The sequence below is a fragment of the Acomys minous genome (genome assembly GCF_964271855.1).
Source record: "Acomys minous genome assembly, chromosome: 12".
Lineage (NCBI taxonomy): Eukaryota > Metazoa > Chordata > Mammalia > Rodentia > Muridae > Acomys > Acomys minous.
The window spans coordinates 12399624-12423725 of record NC_140493.1 but is presented as its reverse complement, the minus strand read 5'-3'; the positions used below and the strand labels follow the sequence as shown (position 1 = coordinate 12423725).

The window sequence follows — 24102 nt, the reverse complement described above, 5'->3', positions numbered from 1 at the left end:
CCTAGCAAGGCCCTCTGTTAGTAGATGGGACAAAGAGGTTCGGTTTTGTTTTAATTCCACCAGGGTCTCTGGATATTTATCTAGGATTATATGGATTTGAAAGTTATTGAGATAAGATCTGAACTTAAAATTTTTACTACTCAACCATGTTCATAGCAGCCTTATTCATAATAGCCAGAACATGGAAACAGCCTAAGTGTCCCTCAATAGAAGAATGGATAAAGAAACTGTGGTACATATACACTATGGAATACTATTCAGCTATTAAAAACAAGGAATTCCCGAAATTTGTGGATAAATGGATTGAGCTAGAAATGATCATAATGAGTGAGTTAACCCAGAAGCAGAAAGACTCAAATGGTATATACTCACTTATATCTGCATATTAGCCCAAGGGGCATGTCCCACGAAAGCCTTCACTTACCAGGAAACTGAGACAGAGGAGAGGACATTCTAGTGGGACTCTAGATGAGAGAATCATGGGAGAAAGGCAAAGTAGAAGGACCCAGAGGGTCCTAGAAGCCTACAAGTAGAACATTATGATAGGCAGATTTGGGCACAGGGGTCCCGCTCAAACTAAGGCACCAGCCAAGGACAATACAGGCGGTAAACCTTAAGCCCCTACCCAGATCTAGCCAATGGACAGAACACTCCCCACAGTAGAGTGGAGAGTGGGATATGACTTTTTCACATACTCTGGTGCCTCACCTTTGACCATGTCCCCTGGAGGGGGAGACCTGGTGGCACTCAGAGGAAGGACAGCAAGTTACCAAGAAGAGACTTGATACCCTATGATCATATAGAGGGGGAGGTAATCCCCCTCAGGAACAGTCATAGGGGAGGGGAATAAGGGGAAATTGGGAGGGAGGGAAGAATGGGAGGATACAAGGGATGGGATAACCATTGAGATGTAACAAGAATAAATTAATAAAGGAGGAAAAAAAAGTATTCGTAATGTTTATGTCACCAGTTTTCTTATTACTATAATTTGTAATTTAATTCTAGATTTAAGCTTGAGCAGTACTACATGGAAAGGAAAGTTTCTGTGATTCAGTAAGTATGTAGTTACAAATGCTTAAGCTATCAGCCAGTAATAATTAATATTGCTATAAATAACAGAAAGACAATTTTGATGTTAACCAAAGGACTATAAAAAAAGAAAGAAAGAAACCAGAAACAAACAAAGAAACAAACCCAGCTCTAGAGCCCATGGTCACAATTTTTTTTTCTGTCACTGGTGTATACATACAAGAATTCTAAGTTAGCAGCTCCTTTCCCAAATATTTTCAAATAATATATGTGTTCTAGAATAGATAGATAAGCACACTTCCATTGTGAAAGGATGAATATAATTCAACATGTAATCATTTCATGTCAGCTTCGCCTTGTGCATTTTATATAATGGAATATTTCTAAGCTACTCCAGAATATAGATTGACACATTTTCACTTCTTGTTTTGTCATCAAATTTGTGTGGCTTCATAAATTAGGTGTAACAGTCTATATGAAGATGGCATTATATTTCTACTCTTGTCTTTTTCCTGTCAAAATTCACTCTCAGTATTATTTGAGCTTCTTTTTGTTTTCATAGTGATTAAATATAGAATCAAACAGTCCATAGCTTCTCAATCCAATGCTCATATTTCGATAAGAAAAGACAATATAACGATGAAATGGTAGCAAGAATAACATTGTCTCCAACTCCAACCCCGAAATTATACAACACCTCGTTCACAACCTAAAGCAAACAGAAACTGAACCATTCAAACAAAGAATATAAATAAAACAAAAACACACAGAATAAATATGCAGAAAATTTACAACAATATCAAAACACCAAATTAATGAATTGTAGCCACAGAAGACCAATCCCAGGCCAGTGTCACACACCAGATCCTCAACAGGATCTGGAGAAAATGTCCCCAAACTGAGGAAAACCCACCCATACAGCACAATGAGGACTAAGTAAAACCAGAGAAGAAATTCCCAATAACATGTTACAGTGAAAGCATTCAATAGCAGAACAAAAAGAGAATAATGTAAATTTTAAGAGAAAATACAAAACCCACATATAAATAAAAACCTATCAGAATATTAGCTGATTTCTTGATCAAAACTTCAAAATCCCAAGTTCTAGAAGACCATGGATGCCAATCCAGACTATTGCACCCAGCTAAACTACTTGCCGTAGTAGAAAGAGGAATAAAACTCTCCATGACATAAACAGGCAGGAAGAATTCATTTCTGCTGAGCTAGCCCTACTGAGACTTACAAATAAAGTGTTTGAGAAAACTCCAGATAGTGACAGAAGAGCTAAGGGGGAAAAAAAACCTGTCTTGACTCACAGAAGTTTGGCATAATGAGAGAACACTGACCTTTGATAAAGAAGGCACATGCACTGACACCAATCTAATGACTTATGAATGATTATTCAAGATTGATGACATTATTACTCTGCATCCTGTATTTTGAATTGTATGAAAAAAATGTAACCATGAAGAAACACACCCCTCCATGTCAAAAATGTATAAAAACCTGGCTTGCTAGTCTGCAAAATACATATTAAACAGTACCTCTGAGTTTGTCTCTGTTTGTCACTAGCCTATCTCTGCCAACCAACACTTTAAGAACTCCTGTTCCCAAGGACCTACACACGACTGAGACGGTCCGTGGCACATGAAGTGAGATCAGACAACAAGCAGGTGCCACCATCTTACTATCTGACAAACATCAGACTTTAAATCAAACTTAATCAGAAGAGATAAAGAACACAGTGTTCTGATCAAGAAAACAGCTACCCAAGAAGATATTACAATTCCAAACAGATATGCGCCAAAATCGTGAACACACTGTTTTACAGAAAGTATATTTTTGGATTTCAAGACACAGATGAACCCAACTCAGTCATAGTAGGTAACTTCAGTTCCACCATTTCTCCAATAGACAGATCATTAGGAAAAAAAACCAGAAAATATCTATATTAAATAACTCTGTATTCTATCTGGCCACAATGAAAGAAGGCTTGAAATCAACAATGATATAATCTCTAGAAATTATATAAATTCACAGAGATTAAACAACATGCTACAGAATAATGATTGGGTCAAAGAAGAAATAAAGAAATGTTTACAAAATTCCTGAACGAGGAAGTAATGGCCAAATTAATTACAGCTAAGGTTCCCCTAGAGATAAAACTCCAACTTGCTACAATCATTTGAGATCATTCCGTAATTTCAAGCGCAGGGAAGAGCAAGGAGACTAGCAAATGCCTGTGACGCTGGATGCTCACCAGGAAGGTATCAACTGCCCCTGATATTCTTCTCAGGTGTGAAGCTCACACAAGCACTAGGTGTGAGCACGCAGAGGCACCTTACCTGCAAGGACTGTGTGAGCAGTAAGACAAAGCAGTCACCTACACCCAGTGAGCTTGCAGTTAGCATGGAAGACCCCGCAGAAAGAGTTCATTAAGTATGCTAATAAAGGAAGAACTGGGGGAACCCAGATGCCTAAGGAAAGCTTTCCCTTGGTTAATGACATTTCCGTGGAGGCCTGGACAGAAAAGCCATGCATGAGCACAGCAGGCCTTTCTAGTGGGGAAAGCACTATGAAAGATCTGACAAGGCAGGGCAGACGAGGCCTCTGCACAGTTCAAAAATAGGATGATAAATTTGCTGATATATCTCAGCAAACCGCCAGTGTGAAGTGTTTGTGTAATTGTCTGAAAATTTTTATTAAAAGCTAAGAACTCCAAAATCTTTTAAGGTCAACATATTGAAAGGCAAATTAAATATAATTAAAACATTTTACATAAAGATTGGATTCTTTAGCTAAGTTGCTATACCGGGTCACCTGTTTAACATGTAAGTGCTCAATGACAATTTATCCCAAAATTAATTGAATGAGTTTTTTTTTCTTGACTCATTTAAATAAGTGAAGATGCTAGAGAGTTAAAAATTGATTAAGGATCTAATACACACATAATTAAAACAGCCCATCTTGAGCATGATAATTGCAAATTAAAAGGTCAAGGGACAGAAAGTCACATGCTACATTTGAAAAAAAAAAACCTAAGTAGATAGAATTTAAAAATAGCTATGCCTGAATAACATTCAGTTTGTAAAATTCCATTTATCAACATTAAAATAAAAATTTCAAAGCGTGTGGCCTATATACACAGGACAGTAGGATTAACTGCAAGCAAATAATGGGCTAATTTTAGGGGAAGATTAGAGACAGTGAGTGAGGAATTTTAAAATAAATGAGGAAATCACCAAAGGTTTATAAAATGGTCTCTTTGGATGAGGTCTCACATCTCACAGTAAGTACAAGTAATTTCTTAAGCCCTAGGCTAAAGACAATAGAAAATGCCAGAACTGCAACCTTCCACAGGCTTACAAAACGCACTAAAGGGAGCTGGCTAGATTACCTGGCATTTGTATAACATTTCACAGACAGATAAAGTTTGCACATACATATAATAAATATTGTTATTTGACAGGAGGATGTGCAATAGAACGCAATGGCCACGGTAACACTTATCGTCCCCTATTTAGCAGTCTGTGGCTGGGATGGGATGACTGGCAGCTCACTGGCTCAGTCTTGTCATCACATCATCGTGCGGCTGCCTACTCAGTCACTTATTACAATCAGCCACGCATCACAGCCCTGTGGATTTTATGCAGAACAATCCCATTAATGGGCCCCGGCTTTAAATCCAACCAAATGCAGCTGTAGTTAACTTCTAAGAGATTGAGGCTTTTCAAGGATGCCACCACTGATGGTTTTTATGACCCCAGACAACTCTGCTCCTTAGCGCTTTAACTCTCCCTTTTTAAAATGAAGCCTCCCTATTCCTCCACAGCCCTTAAAGACACGGCAGTCAGCAGACTGAAAAGAGCACTACACAGAGGTGGTTTAACTTGTTACAAACTGAAGACATCTGAACTGATTCCTCATAATGAAGTGATAACGATACCACTGCCCTCTCAGGCCATTGTCACCGTGGTTAATTAAAAAGCCCAGGTAACGACTCTATTTCTTCCATTCGGGACTGGTTCAGGACAGTACATTCAATGTGAACTAGTACCTGTTAAGCAGCATCACAATATTCTTTTGTACACTTCATACCCATAAGGCTTTTCTCAAGAGAAGGAAATCTCGGGTCACATGACTACTTGAAGTTGCCAGTCTTAAGAGGTTATTATGACGGCAGTCACTTGTAGCTCCCTCATGAGTAAAACAGGTGACTGCGAGTAACCAACGGGACAAGAATCTCCCACCCCCAGCCCCCTTTTTTGAGACAGGGTTTCTTTGTGGTCCTGGCTCTTTTGGAAGTGACTCTGTAGACCAGGCTGGCCTTGAACCAGGAGATCCACCTACCTCTGCTTCCAGAGTGCTGGGATTAAAGGTGTGCACCACCACTGCCTCAGCCCCACCAAAACTTTCGGTTGAAATAGCCCCTCTAGACCAATGGCTCTCAACCCTCCTAGTGCTGCGACCCTTCAGTTCAGCTCCTCATGCTGTGGTGACCCCCAACCATAAAAGTATCTTTGTTGCTGCTTCATAAGTACAATTCAGCTTACTTTTATGAGTCATACTGTAAATGTCTGTGTTTTATGATGGTTTTAGGTGACATCTCCTTTCTACACGACCCACAGGTTGAAAATCGTGCTCTAGACTCTATGCACTAGTCTTATATGGCTAAACATCCATACAAAGTAGTATATTCAGAGTGTTCTTAAGTTTTTGTCCATACTGTGGATTAGTCTCACAGTCTTGGAACTAGGCAATTGTTCTATTTCTAAGCTGTATTCCAAGCACTTTATTTATTTAAAAAAAAATTAGATATGATCTCATTAATTGCCTGAGGATGGCTTTGAAATATCTGTAGAGCTCAGCTAGGGCCCAAATTTGGCATCTCCCACCTCAGTCTCTGAGAATTGGGGTTATGGAAACGGACAGCATGGCCTACATGGTTTAATGTTTTTTACAATTCACATTGTATGGATGTTCATCAGCCAAAACAGTGCTATGCGATGAGGCAGCCCCAGCATGGGGTTCTATAAGTCACTGGAAACTGACTGACTAACTCAGCTCTGGGCTGAGTTATGTCATAAGCATTGTGCACGTGTCGGATTTTAAAGAGTGTGTTAAAAGGTGTGCTTGCTACCTTCATCATTGCTATGTTATGTGGAGCTAAAAGGTAGCATAGTATGGAACTAAGAGTGAATCCACTCTTTCAGTCATGTTTCTGGTTTACTTGTACTTTTTAATGTTGCCAAGAGAAAATTATTTAAATTTAAATATGTAACATTATCCATGTGACTTGTATTATTTTCATTGAACAATGCCTATCTAGCTGTTTGACATAAAACGATGATCCACAAGGTTGAGCACGGTGACAGAAATCTTTATTTTCAGTACATAGGAGGCAGAGGCAGGAGGATCTCTGGGAATTTGAAGCCAGCATGAGCTACATAGCGAGTTGCAGGTCAGTCAGAACTATAGAGTGTGACTCAAGAATAAACAAAATAAAAGGGCACCAATAACCCTATCTGAAAAGAAGCATTCAAAGTCCTGCCTGTACAGGAAATGCAAAGCGAGAGCGATACAGAATTGCACACATTGGAGATGTCAGAGAAGAAACACAACAATGTCCTTTTGATCACTGCACTGTATTGTAATCTGTGCTCATCTTGTTGAAAAACTGTCAGATAAACAGACACATAGTACCCATGTTATTACCCCGGGCAGAACATGGGATATTGACTGGCATAATGACCTATTTTGATTGTTATTATTATTAAATTGTAAAAATAACATCTGAGTTTTATTACCTGTATTATTTTATTTTAGAACCTAACATGTTTTTCAAATATCATGGGTTATCTCATTGGGAGTATTACTGAGAATTAAATAAATTATTTTAATTTAGCTATTTATAACTAATCCATAAATTGAATATTTAATTAACACTTAAGCAGCTACTTTTGGGTGCATGTATTATATAGAATTATGGGTTAGCATTTTATATCCAAGTGCTGGTCTACATTTTATAGAAAGGCAAAGACACTGTCCTAGACCTAAAAGGAAATCCACTTAAAACATTGCAGGCTCTTCCACCATCACTTCACACAATCCATTTCCAAGGAATATTTGAACTTCTCCGTAAAGATTTTTTCTTCTTCTAACCTCATCCTTTTTGTTTTCAGTCTTCTCGGGATCAGATATTTTCTTTTTTTTTCTCCTTTATTAATTATTCTAAATCATAGAAGAAAATTTCCCCAATCTAAAGAAAGAGATGCCTATAAACATACAAGAGGCATACAGAACACCAAATAGAATTGACCAGAAAAGAAAAACTGCCCGTCACATAATAATCAAAACACAAAACATACAGAACAAAGAAAAAATATTAAAAGCTGCAAGGGAAAAGGGCCAAATAACATTTAATGGCAAACCTATCAGAATCACACCCGACTTCTCAGCAGAGACCATCAAAGCCAGAAGGGCCTGGACAGAGATCCTGCAAACCCTAAGAGACCACAGATGCCAGGCCAGACTACTTTACCCAGCAAAACTATCAATAACTATTGATGGAGAAAACAAAATATTCCATGACAAAACCAAATTCAAACAGGACCTATCCACAAATCCAGCTTTACAGAAGGTACTAGAAGGAAAACTCCATCCCAAAGGGTCAAGCTACAACCAAAACTACTCAGGAAATAGATAACTATACCATGGCAAAAACACAACTACACAAACACTCGACTGGAACCAACATCAAAATTAAGACTCTTAATAGTAACTGGTCATTAATATCACTCAACATCAATGGTCTCAATTCTCCAATAAAAAGACACAGACTAACTGAATGGGTGCATAAACAGGATCCAACATTCTTCTGCATTCAAGAAACACATCTCACCCATAATGATAGGCATTACCTCAGGATAAAAGGTTGGAAAAAATATTCCAAGCAAATGGTCACAAGAAGCAAGCAGGCGTAGCCATTTTAATATTGAACAAAATAGACTTTCAACCATGATAGATTAATCAAAAGGGATGAGGATGGACAATTCATACTCATCAAAGGTAAAGTCAATCAAGATGACATCACAATCCTGAACATCTATGCCCCCAATACAAGGGCACCCACATTTGTAAAAGATCTGCTAAAAAGACTTAGACCACACATCGATCCCCACACAATAATAGTGGGAGACTTTAACACCCCACTCTCTCTGAAGGACAAGTCATTGAAACAGAAACTAAGCCGAGAAATAACATCAGTAACCAATGCCATGGGTCAAATGGATCTAACAGATATCTATAGAACCTTTCCCCCAAACAAGAAAGAATATACCTTCTTCTCTGCACCCCATGGAACCTTCTCCAGAATTGATCACATCGTAGTTCACAAAGAAAGCCTCAACAGATACAAGAGGACTGAAATAATACCTTGTATCCTATCAGATCATCATGGGCTTAGGCTGCAATTCAACAACAACAGAAATAACAAAAAGCCTACACGTATGTGGAAACTAAACAACTCTCTGCTAAATGACACCTGGGTCAGGGAAGAAATAAAGAAAGAAATCAAAGAGTTTCTGAAATTCAATGAAAATGAAGGAACAACATACCCAAATTTGTGGGATACATTGAAAGCAGTGCTAAGAGGAAAATTCATAGCACTAAGTGCCTTTAAAAAGAAATTGGAAGCATCGCACATAAACACCTTAACAACACAACTGGAAGCCCTAGAAAAAAAAGAAGCAGAAACACCCAAAAGGAGTAGACGTCTGGAAATAATCAAACTCAGGGGTGAAATTAACAAATTAGAAACTAAGAAATCGGTCCAAAAAATCAACAAAACCAAGAGCTGGTTCTTTGAGAAAGTCAACAAGATAGACAGACCATTAGCCAAACTAACTAAAAGGCAGAGAGACAGTATTGAAATCAACAAAATCAGAAATGAAAAGGGAGACATAACAACAGACACTGAAGAAATACAAAGAATCATAAGATCCTACTTTGAAGGCATATATGCCACAAAATTTGCAAATCTAAGGGAAATGGACAATTTTCTTGATCAATTTCACTTGCCAAAGTTGAGTGAAGAACAGATAAACAAGCTAAATAGTCTCATTTCTTCTACAGAAATTGAAGTAATCATTGATAGTCTCCCAACCAAAAAGAGCCCAGGGCCAGATGGTTTCAGTGCAGAATTCTACCAGACCTTCAAGGGCGAGCTAATACCGATACTCTTCAAGCTACTCCAAATGATAGAAAGGGATGGAACATTACCAAATTCATTTTATGAGGCCATAGTTTCATTGATACCTAAACCTCACAAAGACTCAACAAAGAAAGAGAATTTCAGACCAATTTCTCTGATGAACATCGATGCAAAAATACTAAATAAAATTCTTGCAAAACGAATACAAGAGCACATCAAAGATATCATTCATCATGACCAAGTAGGCTTCATTCCAGGCATGCAGGGATGGTTTAATATATGGAAATCCATCAATGTAATCCACCACATTAACAAACTGAAAATAAAAAACCACATGATCATCTCTTTAGACGCAGAGAAAGCATTTGATAAAATCCAACACCCATTCATGTTTAAAGTTTTAGAGAGATCGGGAATACAAGGCACTTTCCTCGACATAATAAAGGCTATATATAGGAAACCAATAGCCAAAATCAAAGTAAATGGTGAGATACTCAAGGAAATTCCTTTAAAATCAGGAACAAGGCAAGGCTGCCCACTCTCTCCATATCTCTTCAATATACTACTCGAAGTTCTAGCCAGAGCAATAAGACAACAAAAGGAGATCAAGGGTATTCAAATGGGAAAGGAGGAAGTCAAATTATCCCTATTTGCAGATGACATGATAGTCTACATAAGTGACCCTCAAAATTCCACCAGAGAACTCCTACAGCTGATAAACACCTTCAGCAAATTGGCTGGATACAAAATTAACTCCAAAAAGTCTGTAGCCTTCCTATACACAAATGACAAGCTTGCAGAGGAAGAAATTAGGAAAACTACACCCTTCACATTAGCCACAAGCAATATAAAGTACTTAGAAGTTACTCTAACTAAGCAAGTGAAGGACTTGTTTGAAAAAAATTTCAAAACTCTAAAGAAAGAGATTGAAGATGACATGAGAAGATGGAATGATCTTCCTTGCTCATGGATCGGGAGAATTAACATAATATAAATGGCCATCCTACCAAAAGCAATCTACATATTCAATGCAATCCCTATCAAAATACCTACACAATTTTTTAAAGACATTGAAAGTTCAATTCTGAACTTCATATGGAAAAACAAAAAACCCAGAATAGCTAAAACAATCTTGTACAATAAAAGGTGCTCTGGAGGAGTCTCCATACCTGATCTCAAACTGTACTATAAAGCAATAGTAATTAAAACAGCATGGTACTGGCACAGCAACAGGCTGGTTGATCAGTGGAATCGAATCGAAGACCCAGATATGAATCCACACACATATGGTCACTTGATTTTCGACAAAGAAGCCAATTCCATTCAATGGAAAAGGGATAGCATCTTCAACAAATGGTGCTGGTCTAACTGAATGTCTATGTGTAAAAAAATGCAACTGGACCCATATTTGTCACCTTGTACAAAACTCAAATCCAAGTGGATTAAAGACCTCAACAGAAAACCAGAGACACTAAGTCACTTAGAAGAAAAAGTGGGGAAGAGCCTGGAACATATTGGCACAGGAGACAACTTCCTGAACAGAACACCAACAGCCCAGGCATTAATGTCAACAATTAATAAATGGGACCTCATGAGGCTGAGAAGCTTCTGTAAGGCAGGAGACACTGTCAAGAGAACAAAGCGACAGCCTACAAACTGGGAAAAGATCTTCACCAACCCTACATCTGACAAAGGTCTAATATCCAAAATATATAAAGAGCTCAAGAAATTAAACACCACCAAACCAAATAACCCAATTGAGAAATGGGGCTTGGAACTAAACAGAGAATTCTCAACAGAGGAATATCAAATGGCTGAGAAACACTTAAAGAAATGCTCAACCTCCTTAATCATCAGGGAAATGCAAATCAAAACAACTCTGAGATTCCATCTTACACCCATCAGAATGGCTAAGATCAAAAATTCAAGCGACACCACATGCTGGCGAGGATGTGGGAAGAGAGGAACACTCCTTCATTGCTGGTGGGAATGCAAACTAGTACAACCACTTTGGAAATCTATCTTGTGCTATCTCAGAAAAATGGGAATAGGGCTTCCTCAAGACCCAGCTATTCCACTCCTTGGAATATACACAGAAGATGCTCCAGCACACAAGAAAATTTGCTCAACCATGTTCATAGTAGCCTTATTCATAATAGCCAGAACATGGAAACAGCCTAAGTGTCCATCAGTAGAAGAATGGATAAAGAAACTGTGGTACATATACACTATGGAATACTACTCAGCTATTAAAAACAAGGAATTCCCGAAATTTGTGGACAAATGGATTGAGCTAGAAATGATCATAATGAGTGAGTTAAGCCAGAAGCAGAAAGACTCAAATGGTATATACTCACTTATATCTGCACATTAGCCCAAGGGGCATGTCCCACGAAAGCCTTCACCTACCAGGAAACTGAGACAGAGGGGAGGACATTCTAGTGGGACTCTAGATGAGAGAATCATGGGAGAATGGCAAAGTAGAAGGATCCAGAGGGTCCTAGAATCCTACAAGTAGAACATTATGATAGGCAGATTTGGGCACAGGGGTCCCGCTCAAACTAAGGCACCAGATATTTTCTTTGATTCTAAATCTGATATTTCAAAAGTAAAAGGTTGCTGGGAGTGTAGCTTTCAACAGTGCTTGTCATGTGTAAGGTTCAGTTTTAGTGCCACCAGCATAAAAATAATAGTGTGTTTTTTAAAATTATATGTATGTTCTTATAGGATGGTGTGGGGAGTGCATACACACCTTGAGTGGCATGTCAAACAATGTATATGTTCCTTTACAGAACTTATAGAGCTGGAGCCATGGAGAATGCCTCATCTCCAGCTGTGAAAACAGATGCCTGTGTGTTGACCTAGTTGACAAAGCACCAAGACCAAGCATGGAATACTTGTTATAAATGAAGAAACACTTTTCTTAATCACAACGTTTTAGAAAGTATATTACCTTTAAAATAACATATAAACTCATTAGTAGTGTATTTTTAAAATGAAAAACATGAAACTAGAAAGAAAATAAAACAAAACCCATCCTAACCATTTTCCTGCCATCTGCTTAAGCATCATTGAGTCTGAAGAACAGGAGTGACACAGCACAGAGAGTGACACAGCACAGAGCCTTACCTCCCATCTCGGTCCCAGTCATAGACTTCCACTTTGATTGTTCTGCCAGGAGAAAAACACACACAATGAATGCGGCTTAGGTAAAATAACACCATCTGATAATATTAAAATAACATGATCTGGATCTACAAAATGAAATTTTAGCCAATTGTTCTTAGAGAATAGATGCTTATGTCTCACAAGGTAAAGTGAAGTTGATTTAGCTAATTTTATTACTGCAGTTAAATTTACACCTTAAAGTCGGTTTCAAGAATCTATAGCAATTCTTCTGTGTGAGAAGGTGTGTCCACAATGTAACTCCTCAGCGGTGTCTCCTCTTGGAGACCATCACGCCATGGCTTGCTAGACCCCGTTCCCAGAGCTTCTGGTTCCACAGGTTAGAGTTGGGAACTTTAATTTTAGAAGGGACTAGATAGTGTTGACGTCACTAATCAGGAAACACATAAGTAACTTTTTCTTAGAAATACAGTTAGACTCATCAGCCAAATGATATCATATGTTTGAGAGTAAACATGATAACACACTCTTCCCAGTTCTTGGCATGAAACTGGTTAATAGAATAAATCACCCTCGGGTGTGGTTGTGGTGCACTTGATGCCGTCAGTGGAAACATGAATTCTTCGCTAGCCTGGGCTCCATAGCAAAGCACTGTCTCAACACTACATAGAAGACAGTGCTTTCACTTTTGCTAATATACAAGTAGGAAGATGAGTACAATAGCAAAGGGATTGATTTTTAAAATTTTTATTTATGTACTTTTGGTTTTGATTCTATAGAGGTTTCTTATGTAATAACCTACAATAAGCTTCTACTAAAGAAGAACTTTAGTATTATGAATCTTTAAGTGTGACAGAAAGATCACAGGGCAGGCCTTGTTAAAATGCCTTCTCTTTATCTATGAGACCTTTATGAGCGCAGTAACACCATGTAACAGGTTTAAAGACATATAAGGAGTGACAGCATCTAGCCAATCAACGCCCTGTCCATGAGTGACACTTATGAGCTGCACTCTAACAAGCTGGACCATCAAGGCAATGGCAGCCTGGGGCGATAAGAACTCAGGAGCCACATTTAAACAGTAGGTTAAAAGTTAAACTAACATTTAATCTACTTTTATTAGCACTTAATGCACGTTCATTGGAAAAAAAGTAAAGTTAGTCAAGCTTTAGTTAGCTAACATTATCTCTATGGAGTATCTACTATCATTGTGGATTAAAGCCAAGTTGCTTGATTTTTTTTTTAATACTTCATCCATGCTTTTGTGGAAAACCCTATATTTACTTGGGTGAAGCAGTCATCTTTATAAAAACACAGTGTGGACTAGATTTCAGTTCCATGGACCAGGGGCATCCCACATGCTCTGTGTGAATATGTTGCATCTGTCTTACCTGGACCAGGGGCATCCCACATGCTCTGTGTGAATATGTTGCATCTGTCTTACCTGGACCAGGGGCATCCCACGTACTCTGTGTGAATATGTTGCATGTGTCTTACCTGGACCAGGGGCATCCCACATACTCTGTGTGAATATGTTGCATGTGTCTTACCTGTCATAATCCCCGTTGCACAGGGCTCGGACCGAGATCTTGAAGGCTTGCCACACAGGATTTAGAGTGTTTTTGACAACTTCCGTCTTGTGGCAAATTGTAAAGCTGTGAATAGGGTTTTCAATTATTAAGTTAGATAGATGATAGATGGGTAGATAGATTGATTGATAGAGCGATGATAGTTAAATGATAGATATAAATTACATGAAATTGTGTACATATCAATATGTGTGTGTGTGTATATATATGTGTGTGTGTGTGTGTGTGTGTGTGTGTGTGTGTGTGTGTGATTTTGTTATCATGCATTATTTTGTTAGCCATTCCTCTCCATGGGCAGTGTTGTAGACCTCTGGCTGCTGCCCCTTCCTGATTTAATATACAAATACAAATTTAGAAACCTGTGTGATTATCTCTTTAGAATATACACAATGAGATATGGCAATATTTACCCCAAATAATTTTCTGCAGATTCAATAAATCCTAATTCTATCTTATAAAACTTGAGATGCACAGGAGTCATTGGCTTTGGCAAAGTTGCTTAAGGTAAAGTCAAAATTCATTGAACATACTACTTATAAAAGGAAAATATTATTAAACCTCATCATGAGTGTAGAACATGATGAAATCAATAGGAAATCAAAAATTAGAAATTTAGAATTGCATACTAGAAAGATTTTTAATTACAATTTCCAGTACAGAAAAGGGAATTTAGAAGCAGCTTCATATTTAAAGAATGTTAAAAACACCAATAAGAAAAGATCATGCACTGAAAAGTACATGTATAAGTGAGCAGTATTTAAAATTATTTTTCACCCAAAACTCATAAAAACAAAAATTATGCATAAATGTTTTAATATATTCATTAATACATGCTTTAACACAAATACTAAACTAATTTTCTGTAAATATAATATGTGAAAATATGTGTGAAGTAAGATTTATCAACTTAAAAAAATTAAGTTTCAATTATTTGGAAATTTCAAATCGTTTTGCTTTTGAAAAAAATAGATTTCATTTGATTGATTTCATTTCATTCAATAGATTCAATGATACAAAAATATCATTTGTATAAGCAGAATGTATTGTCATAACAAAAGCATCATTAGATATGTAATAAGCTGAACTCTTATGAGAATACATTTTTAGAAAAATAAGTAAGAGAACTCAGGGAGCCACAAGTTCAGCCAGAAGGACACAAGGACACCAAGAATATAGAAATTCTGTACACCTGTTAGCTTCTTCATGCCTGGGAATAACTAACAGTTATACTTATGCTGTTTAGAATTTCTGTGTGAATAAAATGGTGTTCAGATGCAAAGTGTGCACAACACTGACCCCTTCCATCTCAGTTGTAAGCACAGCAATAGTGGCAGAAGTTCAAAGTCCATTTCCTTCCCTTTCAATTTCTAAGTAACATTTTCTCTTTAGACAACATTTTATTGTGCATTGCTAAGACAAACAAATCTAAATGCACTAAACAATAATAATAATAGACAATGGTTAAGCTCTCACATTTCTGAGACTTTGTCATGAGTTCTTATAGTAATTTGTTCACTTCTCTCAGCCTTGTGAGGTGGATCACCCCATTTATATATTGGGAATCTGTACATGTTGCCAGAGCCATTAAGTATTACGTGATTTACTTCTCAAGCACACTTCTAGCTACGGAACTTTCTCATAAATGCAGACAGTACAATATGACTCACAGGAGCCATGCACGGTCAACTCTGCACACCACCCAGTCATGACTGGCACTCACCACATGGAGACACCTCACTGAGATTTAGAGGACTAAATCTGAAGTAAGATATCAACTTTAAGAATTGTCCTCTGCTCCTCATCATCCCAAACAAATGGTTTCCACTCACATATATAGAAAATGCACTTCTTAATTTGGGTTTCTAAAACATGCCACTATTCTACATTGTTAAAAGAAAACAAACTTTCTTAAGAAGCAAAGAGGAAGTGGACACTAATTTATGTAGTAATATAAAGCATACATGCTTATCAAATTAGTTATTGAAATAGAAAATCACACCCATATTCAAAATATTCCATTTACTAACTTGGAGATCACTGAAGGACACAATAGCACAGCCACCACCAGCATTTGGAGGAGACATACCCACCTCCCATCCTCATTACTGCGGTAAAACACAAGGAAAGGATCCGACTTTCCAAAGAAATCCTTCTTATCCAATTTGTTAGCACAAAACTGCATCAAGACAGCATCCTGAAAACAGAATTAATAATACAGCTCAAAATCTGGGACAGGAACAGCTAGCTACTACAGATCACAAGCAAGGCTTGACAGGAAAACACATTTGTCACTTTGATATCACAGGCCAAGTGTAGGGAGCTTGTAGACAAAGGCCATTACTTATTGAAGGATTATGAGGCTTTCAGATGTCCTGGAGATTCTATTCTTATGCCAGATAAATAGTATTCAGAGCGCTGTACAAGTTCCTACACAACCCCAAATGATAACGAGCCAGGTGACTCCAGGTTAATAATGTCACACCGCAGCATCTTCAGCCATGTACCTTATTACAATTCCTGATCACTTGGGACATATTTAATCATCTTCTACTTCAAAGGATGTGTTTAGTAAGCCTCTCTCACAGTCTAGTTGGGAGAACTCTGTTATTATAAAGAAGTAGAGCAGAACATCTGAAAACGACATTAAAATCGTTTCTTTGGCGCTTGAGTCCAAGAAGAAGAAAGCATTTTCCTTTTGGTGTGCAGCATCATTGTACATTGTGGGAACTATTCCAGCCTACTCACCAAAATTGATCCAAGCACTTATACTCTGAGTAATTTCAAGGTACTTTCTTGCTATCATACCAGGGAAGTCAAACACTATTAAGTTGATCAGACTAAGTATTTTTTTTAATGGTAGAAAATGTATAGTTATTTAAAATTCAAATGGATACATCAGGGGATTTATGGGCGGTTTTTTGTGAATCTATATATGACTCCTGTCTTTCCTTCCTCCTTCAATCTCTCCTGTGTTCCACCTCTCCCTCCCAAATTAATGATCTCTTCTTTAATAATTCTTTCAAATATACACATACATGCATGCATGTATAAATATGTATGCCCATGAGTCTATTTAGCTTTACTCACATGCACATATAACCAGGGCTGACCACTTGGGACAGACAAACTATGAGGGAGCTCATCCTGAAAAGACAAGGATTCTCGGTCTCTCATCAGATATTGACTACTTACGGGTCTTTATTCAGTGTTGGGACCATGTAGAACTTCCATCATACATGCTGGCATGTCAACTGTAGTTACCAGCATACCAGTCTTGTTCAGCCAACCCTATTGCTGAAATTCCACATTAGCATCTTCCTGTTACATCTAAGGGAGACTATTTAGCAGCAGGTGTCCAGAGCCTCTGGATATTCCAATGTTTCCACCCACTCTTCTCCAATTTTCCTTGATCTTAATTAAGTGCAAGGGTTCTGTTACTGGTGTATCAGTTGGGGTTGAGCACAGCACAGTCATTTATTCTCTGCATTTGACCACTTGTAGATCCCTTTAATAGTCTCTGTCTGTTGGAAAAGGAGGCTTCTTTGATGGGATTTAAGAGATACAGCGATCTGGCTGGCGGCATAAGGATAAGTATGTAGAACACAGCTACAAATCAGATTGGTTTAGAAAAAATGATGGAAGTGGGTAGTTTATGGTCTATGACTTCTCCAGTCATGAGGATTTGGCAACATTTACAGTATTGAAATTGCTTCCTGTTGAGCTGATCTTAAAGTTCAATTAAATAGGCGTTGGTTACCCCCTAGATAAAAGTGCCACTATTGCAACACTGGGAATATGTTGCTTGCCTACTTATTTGTGGTTCCTAGGTTTACATCTAGTAGAATGATTGTTTGTCTCCTTTGGCAGCTTGATATCATGTCTGAACACTATCAGAGCGAGTCTTCAGGGGGGAGACTTCCAGGACAGTTCCAGATGGGATCCTCCAAGACCTATGTTGAAAGTCTGTGGATTCCTTCACTTTTATGTTCTGTGAGGCAAAAGAGGACAATGACAATATCCTTTATTGTTTTGGGAGATTCATTTACTCCCCTAATCAAAAACTTGAGGGGAAGTTTTTTGTTTGTTTGTTTGTTTTTATTCCTGGCACCTAGGGGTTGGTTTAGTAATAGTGCCTGGTACTTAGGAGTAACTAAATCACTCCATAGAGCATAACTACACCAAACACAGACATATGCAGATATGAATTCATACATATGTAAGTTTGTAAAATAGCACTCAAGCACTCTCAGTGTTATTTCCCTTCCTCCGCCCTTAACCTCTGTATTATACTTCCTCCATCTCCCCTATTGAAAATCCTGACATTTTAAACATTATGCTGTTCGCAGTGCCTGTCTCCTACTGTTCCTCCTCTAGAGCTGCATTTCACCTACTCTCCCTCTCATTCCATGCTCTCTTTCTACTTTCCTGGCTTCTTCACGTAGAAGCACAGCTGAAGATGTGGAACGAGGATCTCAAAGGCAGAGCAGCTTTGTCTTTCAGGGTCTAGGTTATCGGGCTCAATAATCCCCAATTACACCCATTTTCCTGAAACTGTGGTGATGTCATTTTTTTCCCTGACAACTGAATGTAGTTCAATTCTGCATATGTGTCACATTTTCATTGTACGTTTGGGGGGTTGAAGGACACTTGGGCTATTTTCATTTCCAGCTGCTGTGGGAAGAGCAGCAATGAACATGGCTGAACAAGTATCTATGGGCGCCGTGTCCTTTAGGTAGTATGACAGGGAGTGATGGGGTCGCTCATATGAGAGTTCTGCCTTTAGTTTTTGAGAAGGCTGTATTCTGAATTCCATAATGGCTGTACTAGTCTGCAATCCCGCCAAAAGCAAATGATCACTCCTCTTTCCTCAACATTCATGCAACCACTTGTTCTCAGTGGTTTACTTGACCTTGTCCATTCTGATAACATGAAATCTCAAAGTCATTTTAATTTGCATTTCTCTGGTTACTAAGTATGACTAACACTTTTTGGGCTATTTCTCAGCCATTTTCATTTTATTTTTTTCTTGAGAACTCTGTTTGGATCCATTGACCATTTTTAGCTGTGCCATTTGTTTTCTCAATAGTATGGGGTTTTTTTTTTTAGTTTTTTATATAGACTGGCTATTAATCCTTTATCAGATGTATACCCGGCAAAAATTCACTACCATTCTGTGGTCTTCCTTCTCAAGCAATTATTTGCTTTATGAGGTCTCTTTTGTCAATTGTTAGCTCTGATTCCTGGGCAAATATAGAAAGTCATTTCCTGTGCCTTTAGCACATTGCTTATGTTTTCCTACCATTATCAAATTTTCTGGAAATTTTATTTCAACTTGACACAAGCTAAAGTCACCTAAGAGGAGGAAACCTCAATTAAGAAAATGCCTCCATAAGATCGTGCTATAGGCAAGCCTGGAGGGTATTTTCTTAATTAGTTATTGATTAGGGAAAGCCCAGCCCACTGTGGGTGGTGACTTGCTGGGCTGATGTTCCTGGATTCTATAAGAAAGCAGTCTATAAGCAAGCCAAAAGGAGCAAACCAGTAAGCAGCACTCCTCCGTGGCTTCTGCATCAGCTCCTACCCCAAGTTCTGGCCCTTCCCGAGCTCCTGTGCTGGCTTCCATCAATTAAGGGCAACAATGTGAAAGTGTAAGTGAAATAAACCCTTTGCTCCCCAACTAACTTTGGCCATGGGTTTCATCACAGGAATAGTAACCCTAAGTAAGATATCAATGTTTTGGGTCTGTCACAAAAGTCTTTTTAACAACTTGGAGTTGGTCTTTTTTCAGTGTGTGTGTGTGTGTGTGTGTGTGTGTGTGTGTGATGTAATGATTTTCCATGCAGACATCCAGCTTCCCCAGAACAGAACCATTTACTGAGCATGATATCTTTCATCTAGTGTGTATCTTTGCCACCATTGCCAAATGTGAGATGGCTGCAGTTATGTGGACTCATGTTTGTTTGTTTTGCTTTGTTCCATTGATCTACATGTCTGTTTTTGTGCCAAGGCTGTTTATTTTATTACTATCTGTAATATAACTTGAAATCTGGCATGATAATTCCCCAGCATTGTTGTTTGGGCTCAGAATTGTTTTGGATATCTGAAGTATCTTCTGCTTTCATATGGAATTTATGATTTTTTTTTAATTTATGGGAAGATGTCATAGTGATTTTGATTGGGATGGCACTGAATGTATAAATTGCTTTTGGTAGGATAGTCATTTTCACAATATTAAATCTATCAGTTTATGAGCATCTGGTCTTCCTATCTAGTAGTATCTTCCTAAATCTCTTTCTTCATAGATTAAAGTTGTCATTACAAAGGTCCTAGATGTTTCTTTGCTGAGGCTATTGTGAATGGGGGTGTGTCTGTCATCTTTTCTTGGGAAGTTAGTTATTGGTATATGGAAAGATTACTGATTTTTATGAACTGACTTTGTGTTCTGATACTTTGCTGAAATTACAATACAAAGTTTCTAATTCAGTGTTGGGTTTTTATATGTAATATCATCTAAAAATATGGGTAACTTGACTTCTTTTTCTATTTGTATTCCTTTAATTCCCTTCTCTTGTCTTATTGCTCTATCCAGAGATATAAGCATTATATTGAAAATGACTGAGATAGGGAACATTCTTGGTTTTAGTGGCGTTGCTTAGATTTTTCCCCCATTTTATGATGTTTGCCTTGTACATCCTTAGCATGTTGGGTATTTTCCTCCTAGTCCTGTTCTCATGGAACGTTTACCATGAGGATTTTTTTTAAAGGCCTTTTCTGCATCTATTGAGATGATCATGAGATTTTTTTTCTTTAAGTCTATTTAAACAATTTCTTACATTTTTTTATCCACACCAAATGAGTCTTCCCAATACCTCTGCAATGAAGTTCATTTGATCATGAGGGATGATCTTTCTAATCAAATGAGTTGCAACCCATTTTGGGGGGGGTCGCCTATCAGATATCCAGCACATCAGATACTTACATTATAATTCATAACAGAAGCAAAATTACAGTTATGAAGTAGCAATGAAAAAATTTTATGGTTGGGGTCACCCCAATATGAGGAACTGCATTGAACAGTTGCAGCATTAAGAAGGTTGACACCACTGTTAGATGTTTGCTTATATTTGGTTTTCAAGTATTTTATTGAGAAGTTTTGCATCTAAGTCATTGCAGATATAGGCCTGTAGTTTTTTGTTTGTTTGTTTGTTTGTTTTGAGTGATGTAGTAAGTATTGTCTGTAGTTCTTTGAAAGTCTGGTAGAAATCTGCTGTGGATCTATCCGGGTCAAGTCTTTTTAGTCCAAAGCCTTTTTCTTGGTGTTTAATCTCCTTTGTTACAGATCTGTTTAGGTTGTTGATCTAAGAAGACTTAGTTAACTTTGCTGGATTGGTGAATGCAAAAATTTGTTCACTTTATTTAGACTTTTTTTTGTTACCGGAGTATAGATTTCAAAAGTATTCCCTTAAAATATTCTGAACTTCTCTGCTGTCTGTTCCCACTTGTTTCCGATGCTGTTCATTTAGACCTTGTCTTTCTTTTGGACAATTGGGTGAAGGTTTTGTCAACCTCATTATCTTCACAAAGAACCAGCTCTTAGACTCACTGACTTCTTTATTGTTTTATCTATTTCTGTTTCGTTTATTTCTGCTCTGACTTTTATTATTTCTTGCTGTCTACTGGGTTTGGGTTTAAGTTTGTTTTTTTTTTTTTCTTGTTTTCCAAATCCTTAGAGCACATCATTGAGTATTTAACGCTTTCTGATTTAAATGTAGGTTCTTAGAGCTGTAAATTGCTTTCTTAAAACTGTATTCAATCAATGTGTCCTCTGTATGTGTATGTGTGGGGGAGAGAAGAGAAAGAATGTGTGTGCTCTGTTTTCATTTTCATTCACTTTCAGGATACTTTGTTCTTTGCTGACCCATTCACCTTTCAGTAATGTGTTGTTTAATCTCCAGGAGTTCACATCCTTACTGCAGATCCTTGCGATACTGTGGCCATTGATCCTAAGCTTCATAGCATTATGGTCAGAGTTGACGCATGGGATGATTTCAAAACTTTTTTTTATTTGTTTACATATGTTTTGCATCTTAGTTTGTGCTTATTTTTGAAAACCACCTTGGACTGATGTGTAGCATGTATTCTTTGGTTTTTGAGTGAAATATTCTGTAGATTTTTGTTAGTCACATTTGATAAATTATGTCACTTAATTCCAACATTTCTCTGTTTATTTTATGTTTTTCTAGATAACCTGCCTGAGGCATTGGAAGTAGGGCATTAAAACCAGCAACTAATGGTGAGTTAGGATTAATATGTGTCATGAAGTCTAATGGTACCCTCACCCCCTTTTTAAAATGAAATTGAATATGCCTGATTTCAGTCCATATGTGCTTAGGATTGTAATGTTTCTAGGTTAATTGGGACCTTGATCACTGTGAAAAATCTTTCTTAATCTCTTCTGATGGATTTTAGTTTGAAAGCTGAAAGATATTGTGTCTGATATTAGATAACAGATTTTTTTTTGTTGTCATTAGAACGTGGAGTACAAATTACTGCAGGCTCTTCTACCTCTCCAAGTTTCCAGTGAGAAGTTTGAGAAGTCACCTGTTAATCTGGTCTTTTTTTTTTTCAATGTATGTGCCTTGTATCTCCCACAACTTTAAGTACTTACTGTTCATCCTGTGCATATGACATGTTAGTTATAATATGACATGGGAGTTTCTTTTCTGGTGCTATTTGGTATGTGTTCTTCCTTAACTTGGGGAAGTTTGCTTTTATGATCCCATTGGAGATCTGGTCTATTTCATTGTCCCATAACTAGCCTCCTTTCTCTATGCCTGTAGTTTATATATTCAATTCTTTCATGGTGTCACAAAGATCCTGAATATTGCTTTTATATTTTTTCATATTTTTGCTTGAATGATACAATTCGTCCACTTTATCTTCCAGTCTTGATAAATCAGGGGCTATTTCTAAAACCAGTTTGTTTCACTAGATTGTAATCAAGTGAATTGAATAAACTGAAAAATCTATTGAAATATATTTTGAGAGCAGAGCCGCTGCTTTAAATTTCATACACTGGTGAGGGAGAGCAGGTCTGATGTTGTAACTATGACTAATTTTGTTATTTTTTATTGGAGTGTTGATGGTGAATATGATGTCACTAAAGGAATGGGTTTCTTAATATTGTTAGAAAGACACAACTAAATGACAATATTTATAAAGAATAATAAGAACATATCAAAGCAAATTATTTTTCCATTGTCAACATATCTGGTATAGTTACTGATGCTGCTCCAGTGATAACAGGTAAAAGAAAGGAGCTTGTAAAATTAATAGAAGACGATATAATTCTTGTACAAAACTCAAGCTGGAGTGTCACTGCACAGTACATCAAGAACCTTTATGCAGAAAGGTCTTTAAAATACACAGAATCATATAACCATTTTCTACACTGTGAATTTCATAATAAGCAAGGGATTAAGCCCTCACCAGTTCCCAAAATTCTTTAAAAATGTTGATGCTGACAGTAATGACATCATATATTTGAGAGATATAAGATGCCTAGGTAGGGACCAAATATGGGAAATATTTAAGATTGGCAACACGTTAACAAACCATTTGAGGTTCCAAAACCAAACTTTATTTTATTGCCAGAACTTGACAGTGGAGACCAGCTTGCAGCAGGCGGCAGTTTTAGTATATTAACCACTTATTTAAGTGATTTAAACATGAGTCTCTTCAAGGCGAAAACCACCAACTTATTGAAGAAAAGTTCCACATCATAACTGTGTACAGACGAGAATGAGATTATGACAAGCTCTAATTAAGGCCAGCAGTTTTGGGCATTTCAAAGACGTTGACTGAACACAGTCCTAGAACCAGTGGGAAAGATGTCGCCTTGACTGATCCTTGCTTGCCTCATGTTTTTCAGTGGCCACCCTAGGCTGCGACACAGGTGGGTGATATTCACCATTCTTCCTGCCATTCCTTACTGCATGGTTCCAGTTTCACCCTCAGCCTTGCAGCTGTCTACTTTCAGGTGTCCCTCCTCACGCCCTACCTACCGCCATTCCCTTGGGAATGTCACCTCTTTGTACAGACACAACGTAGCTGTTTCTTGCCGACCCTCTCAGCCTTCCCTTGTAG

The 24102-nt window shown here is 37.7% G+C and overlaps 1 protein-coding gene across 3 annotated transcripts in view; it reads right to left on the bottom strand.

The window, feature by feature from the left end:
* CPNE8 (copine 8) overlaps nt 1-24102 on the bottom strand; it is a 181406-nt gene that overhangs the window by 67432 nt on the left and 89872 nt on the right. For all 3 annotated transcript variants that reach the window (XM_084749495.1, XM_084749496.1, XM_084749497.1), the window contains 3 exons: nt 16047-16150; nt 13918-14022; nt 12371-12412 (listed from right to left, as the gene is read on the bottom strand). In XM_084749495.1, the coding sequence (XP_084605621.1) occupies nt 12371-12412; nt 13918-14022; nt 16047-16150 (251 nt within the window). The remainder of the gene's footprint in view (nt 1-12370; nt 12413-13917; nt 14023-16046; nt 16151-24102) is intronic.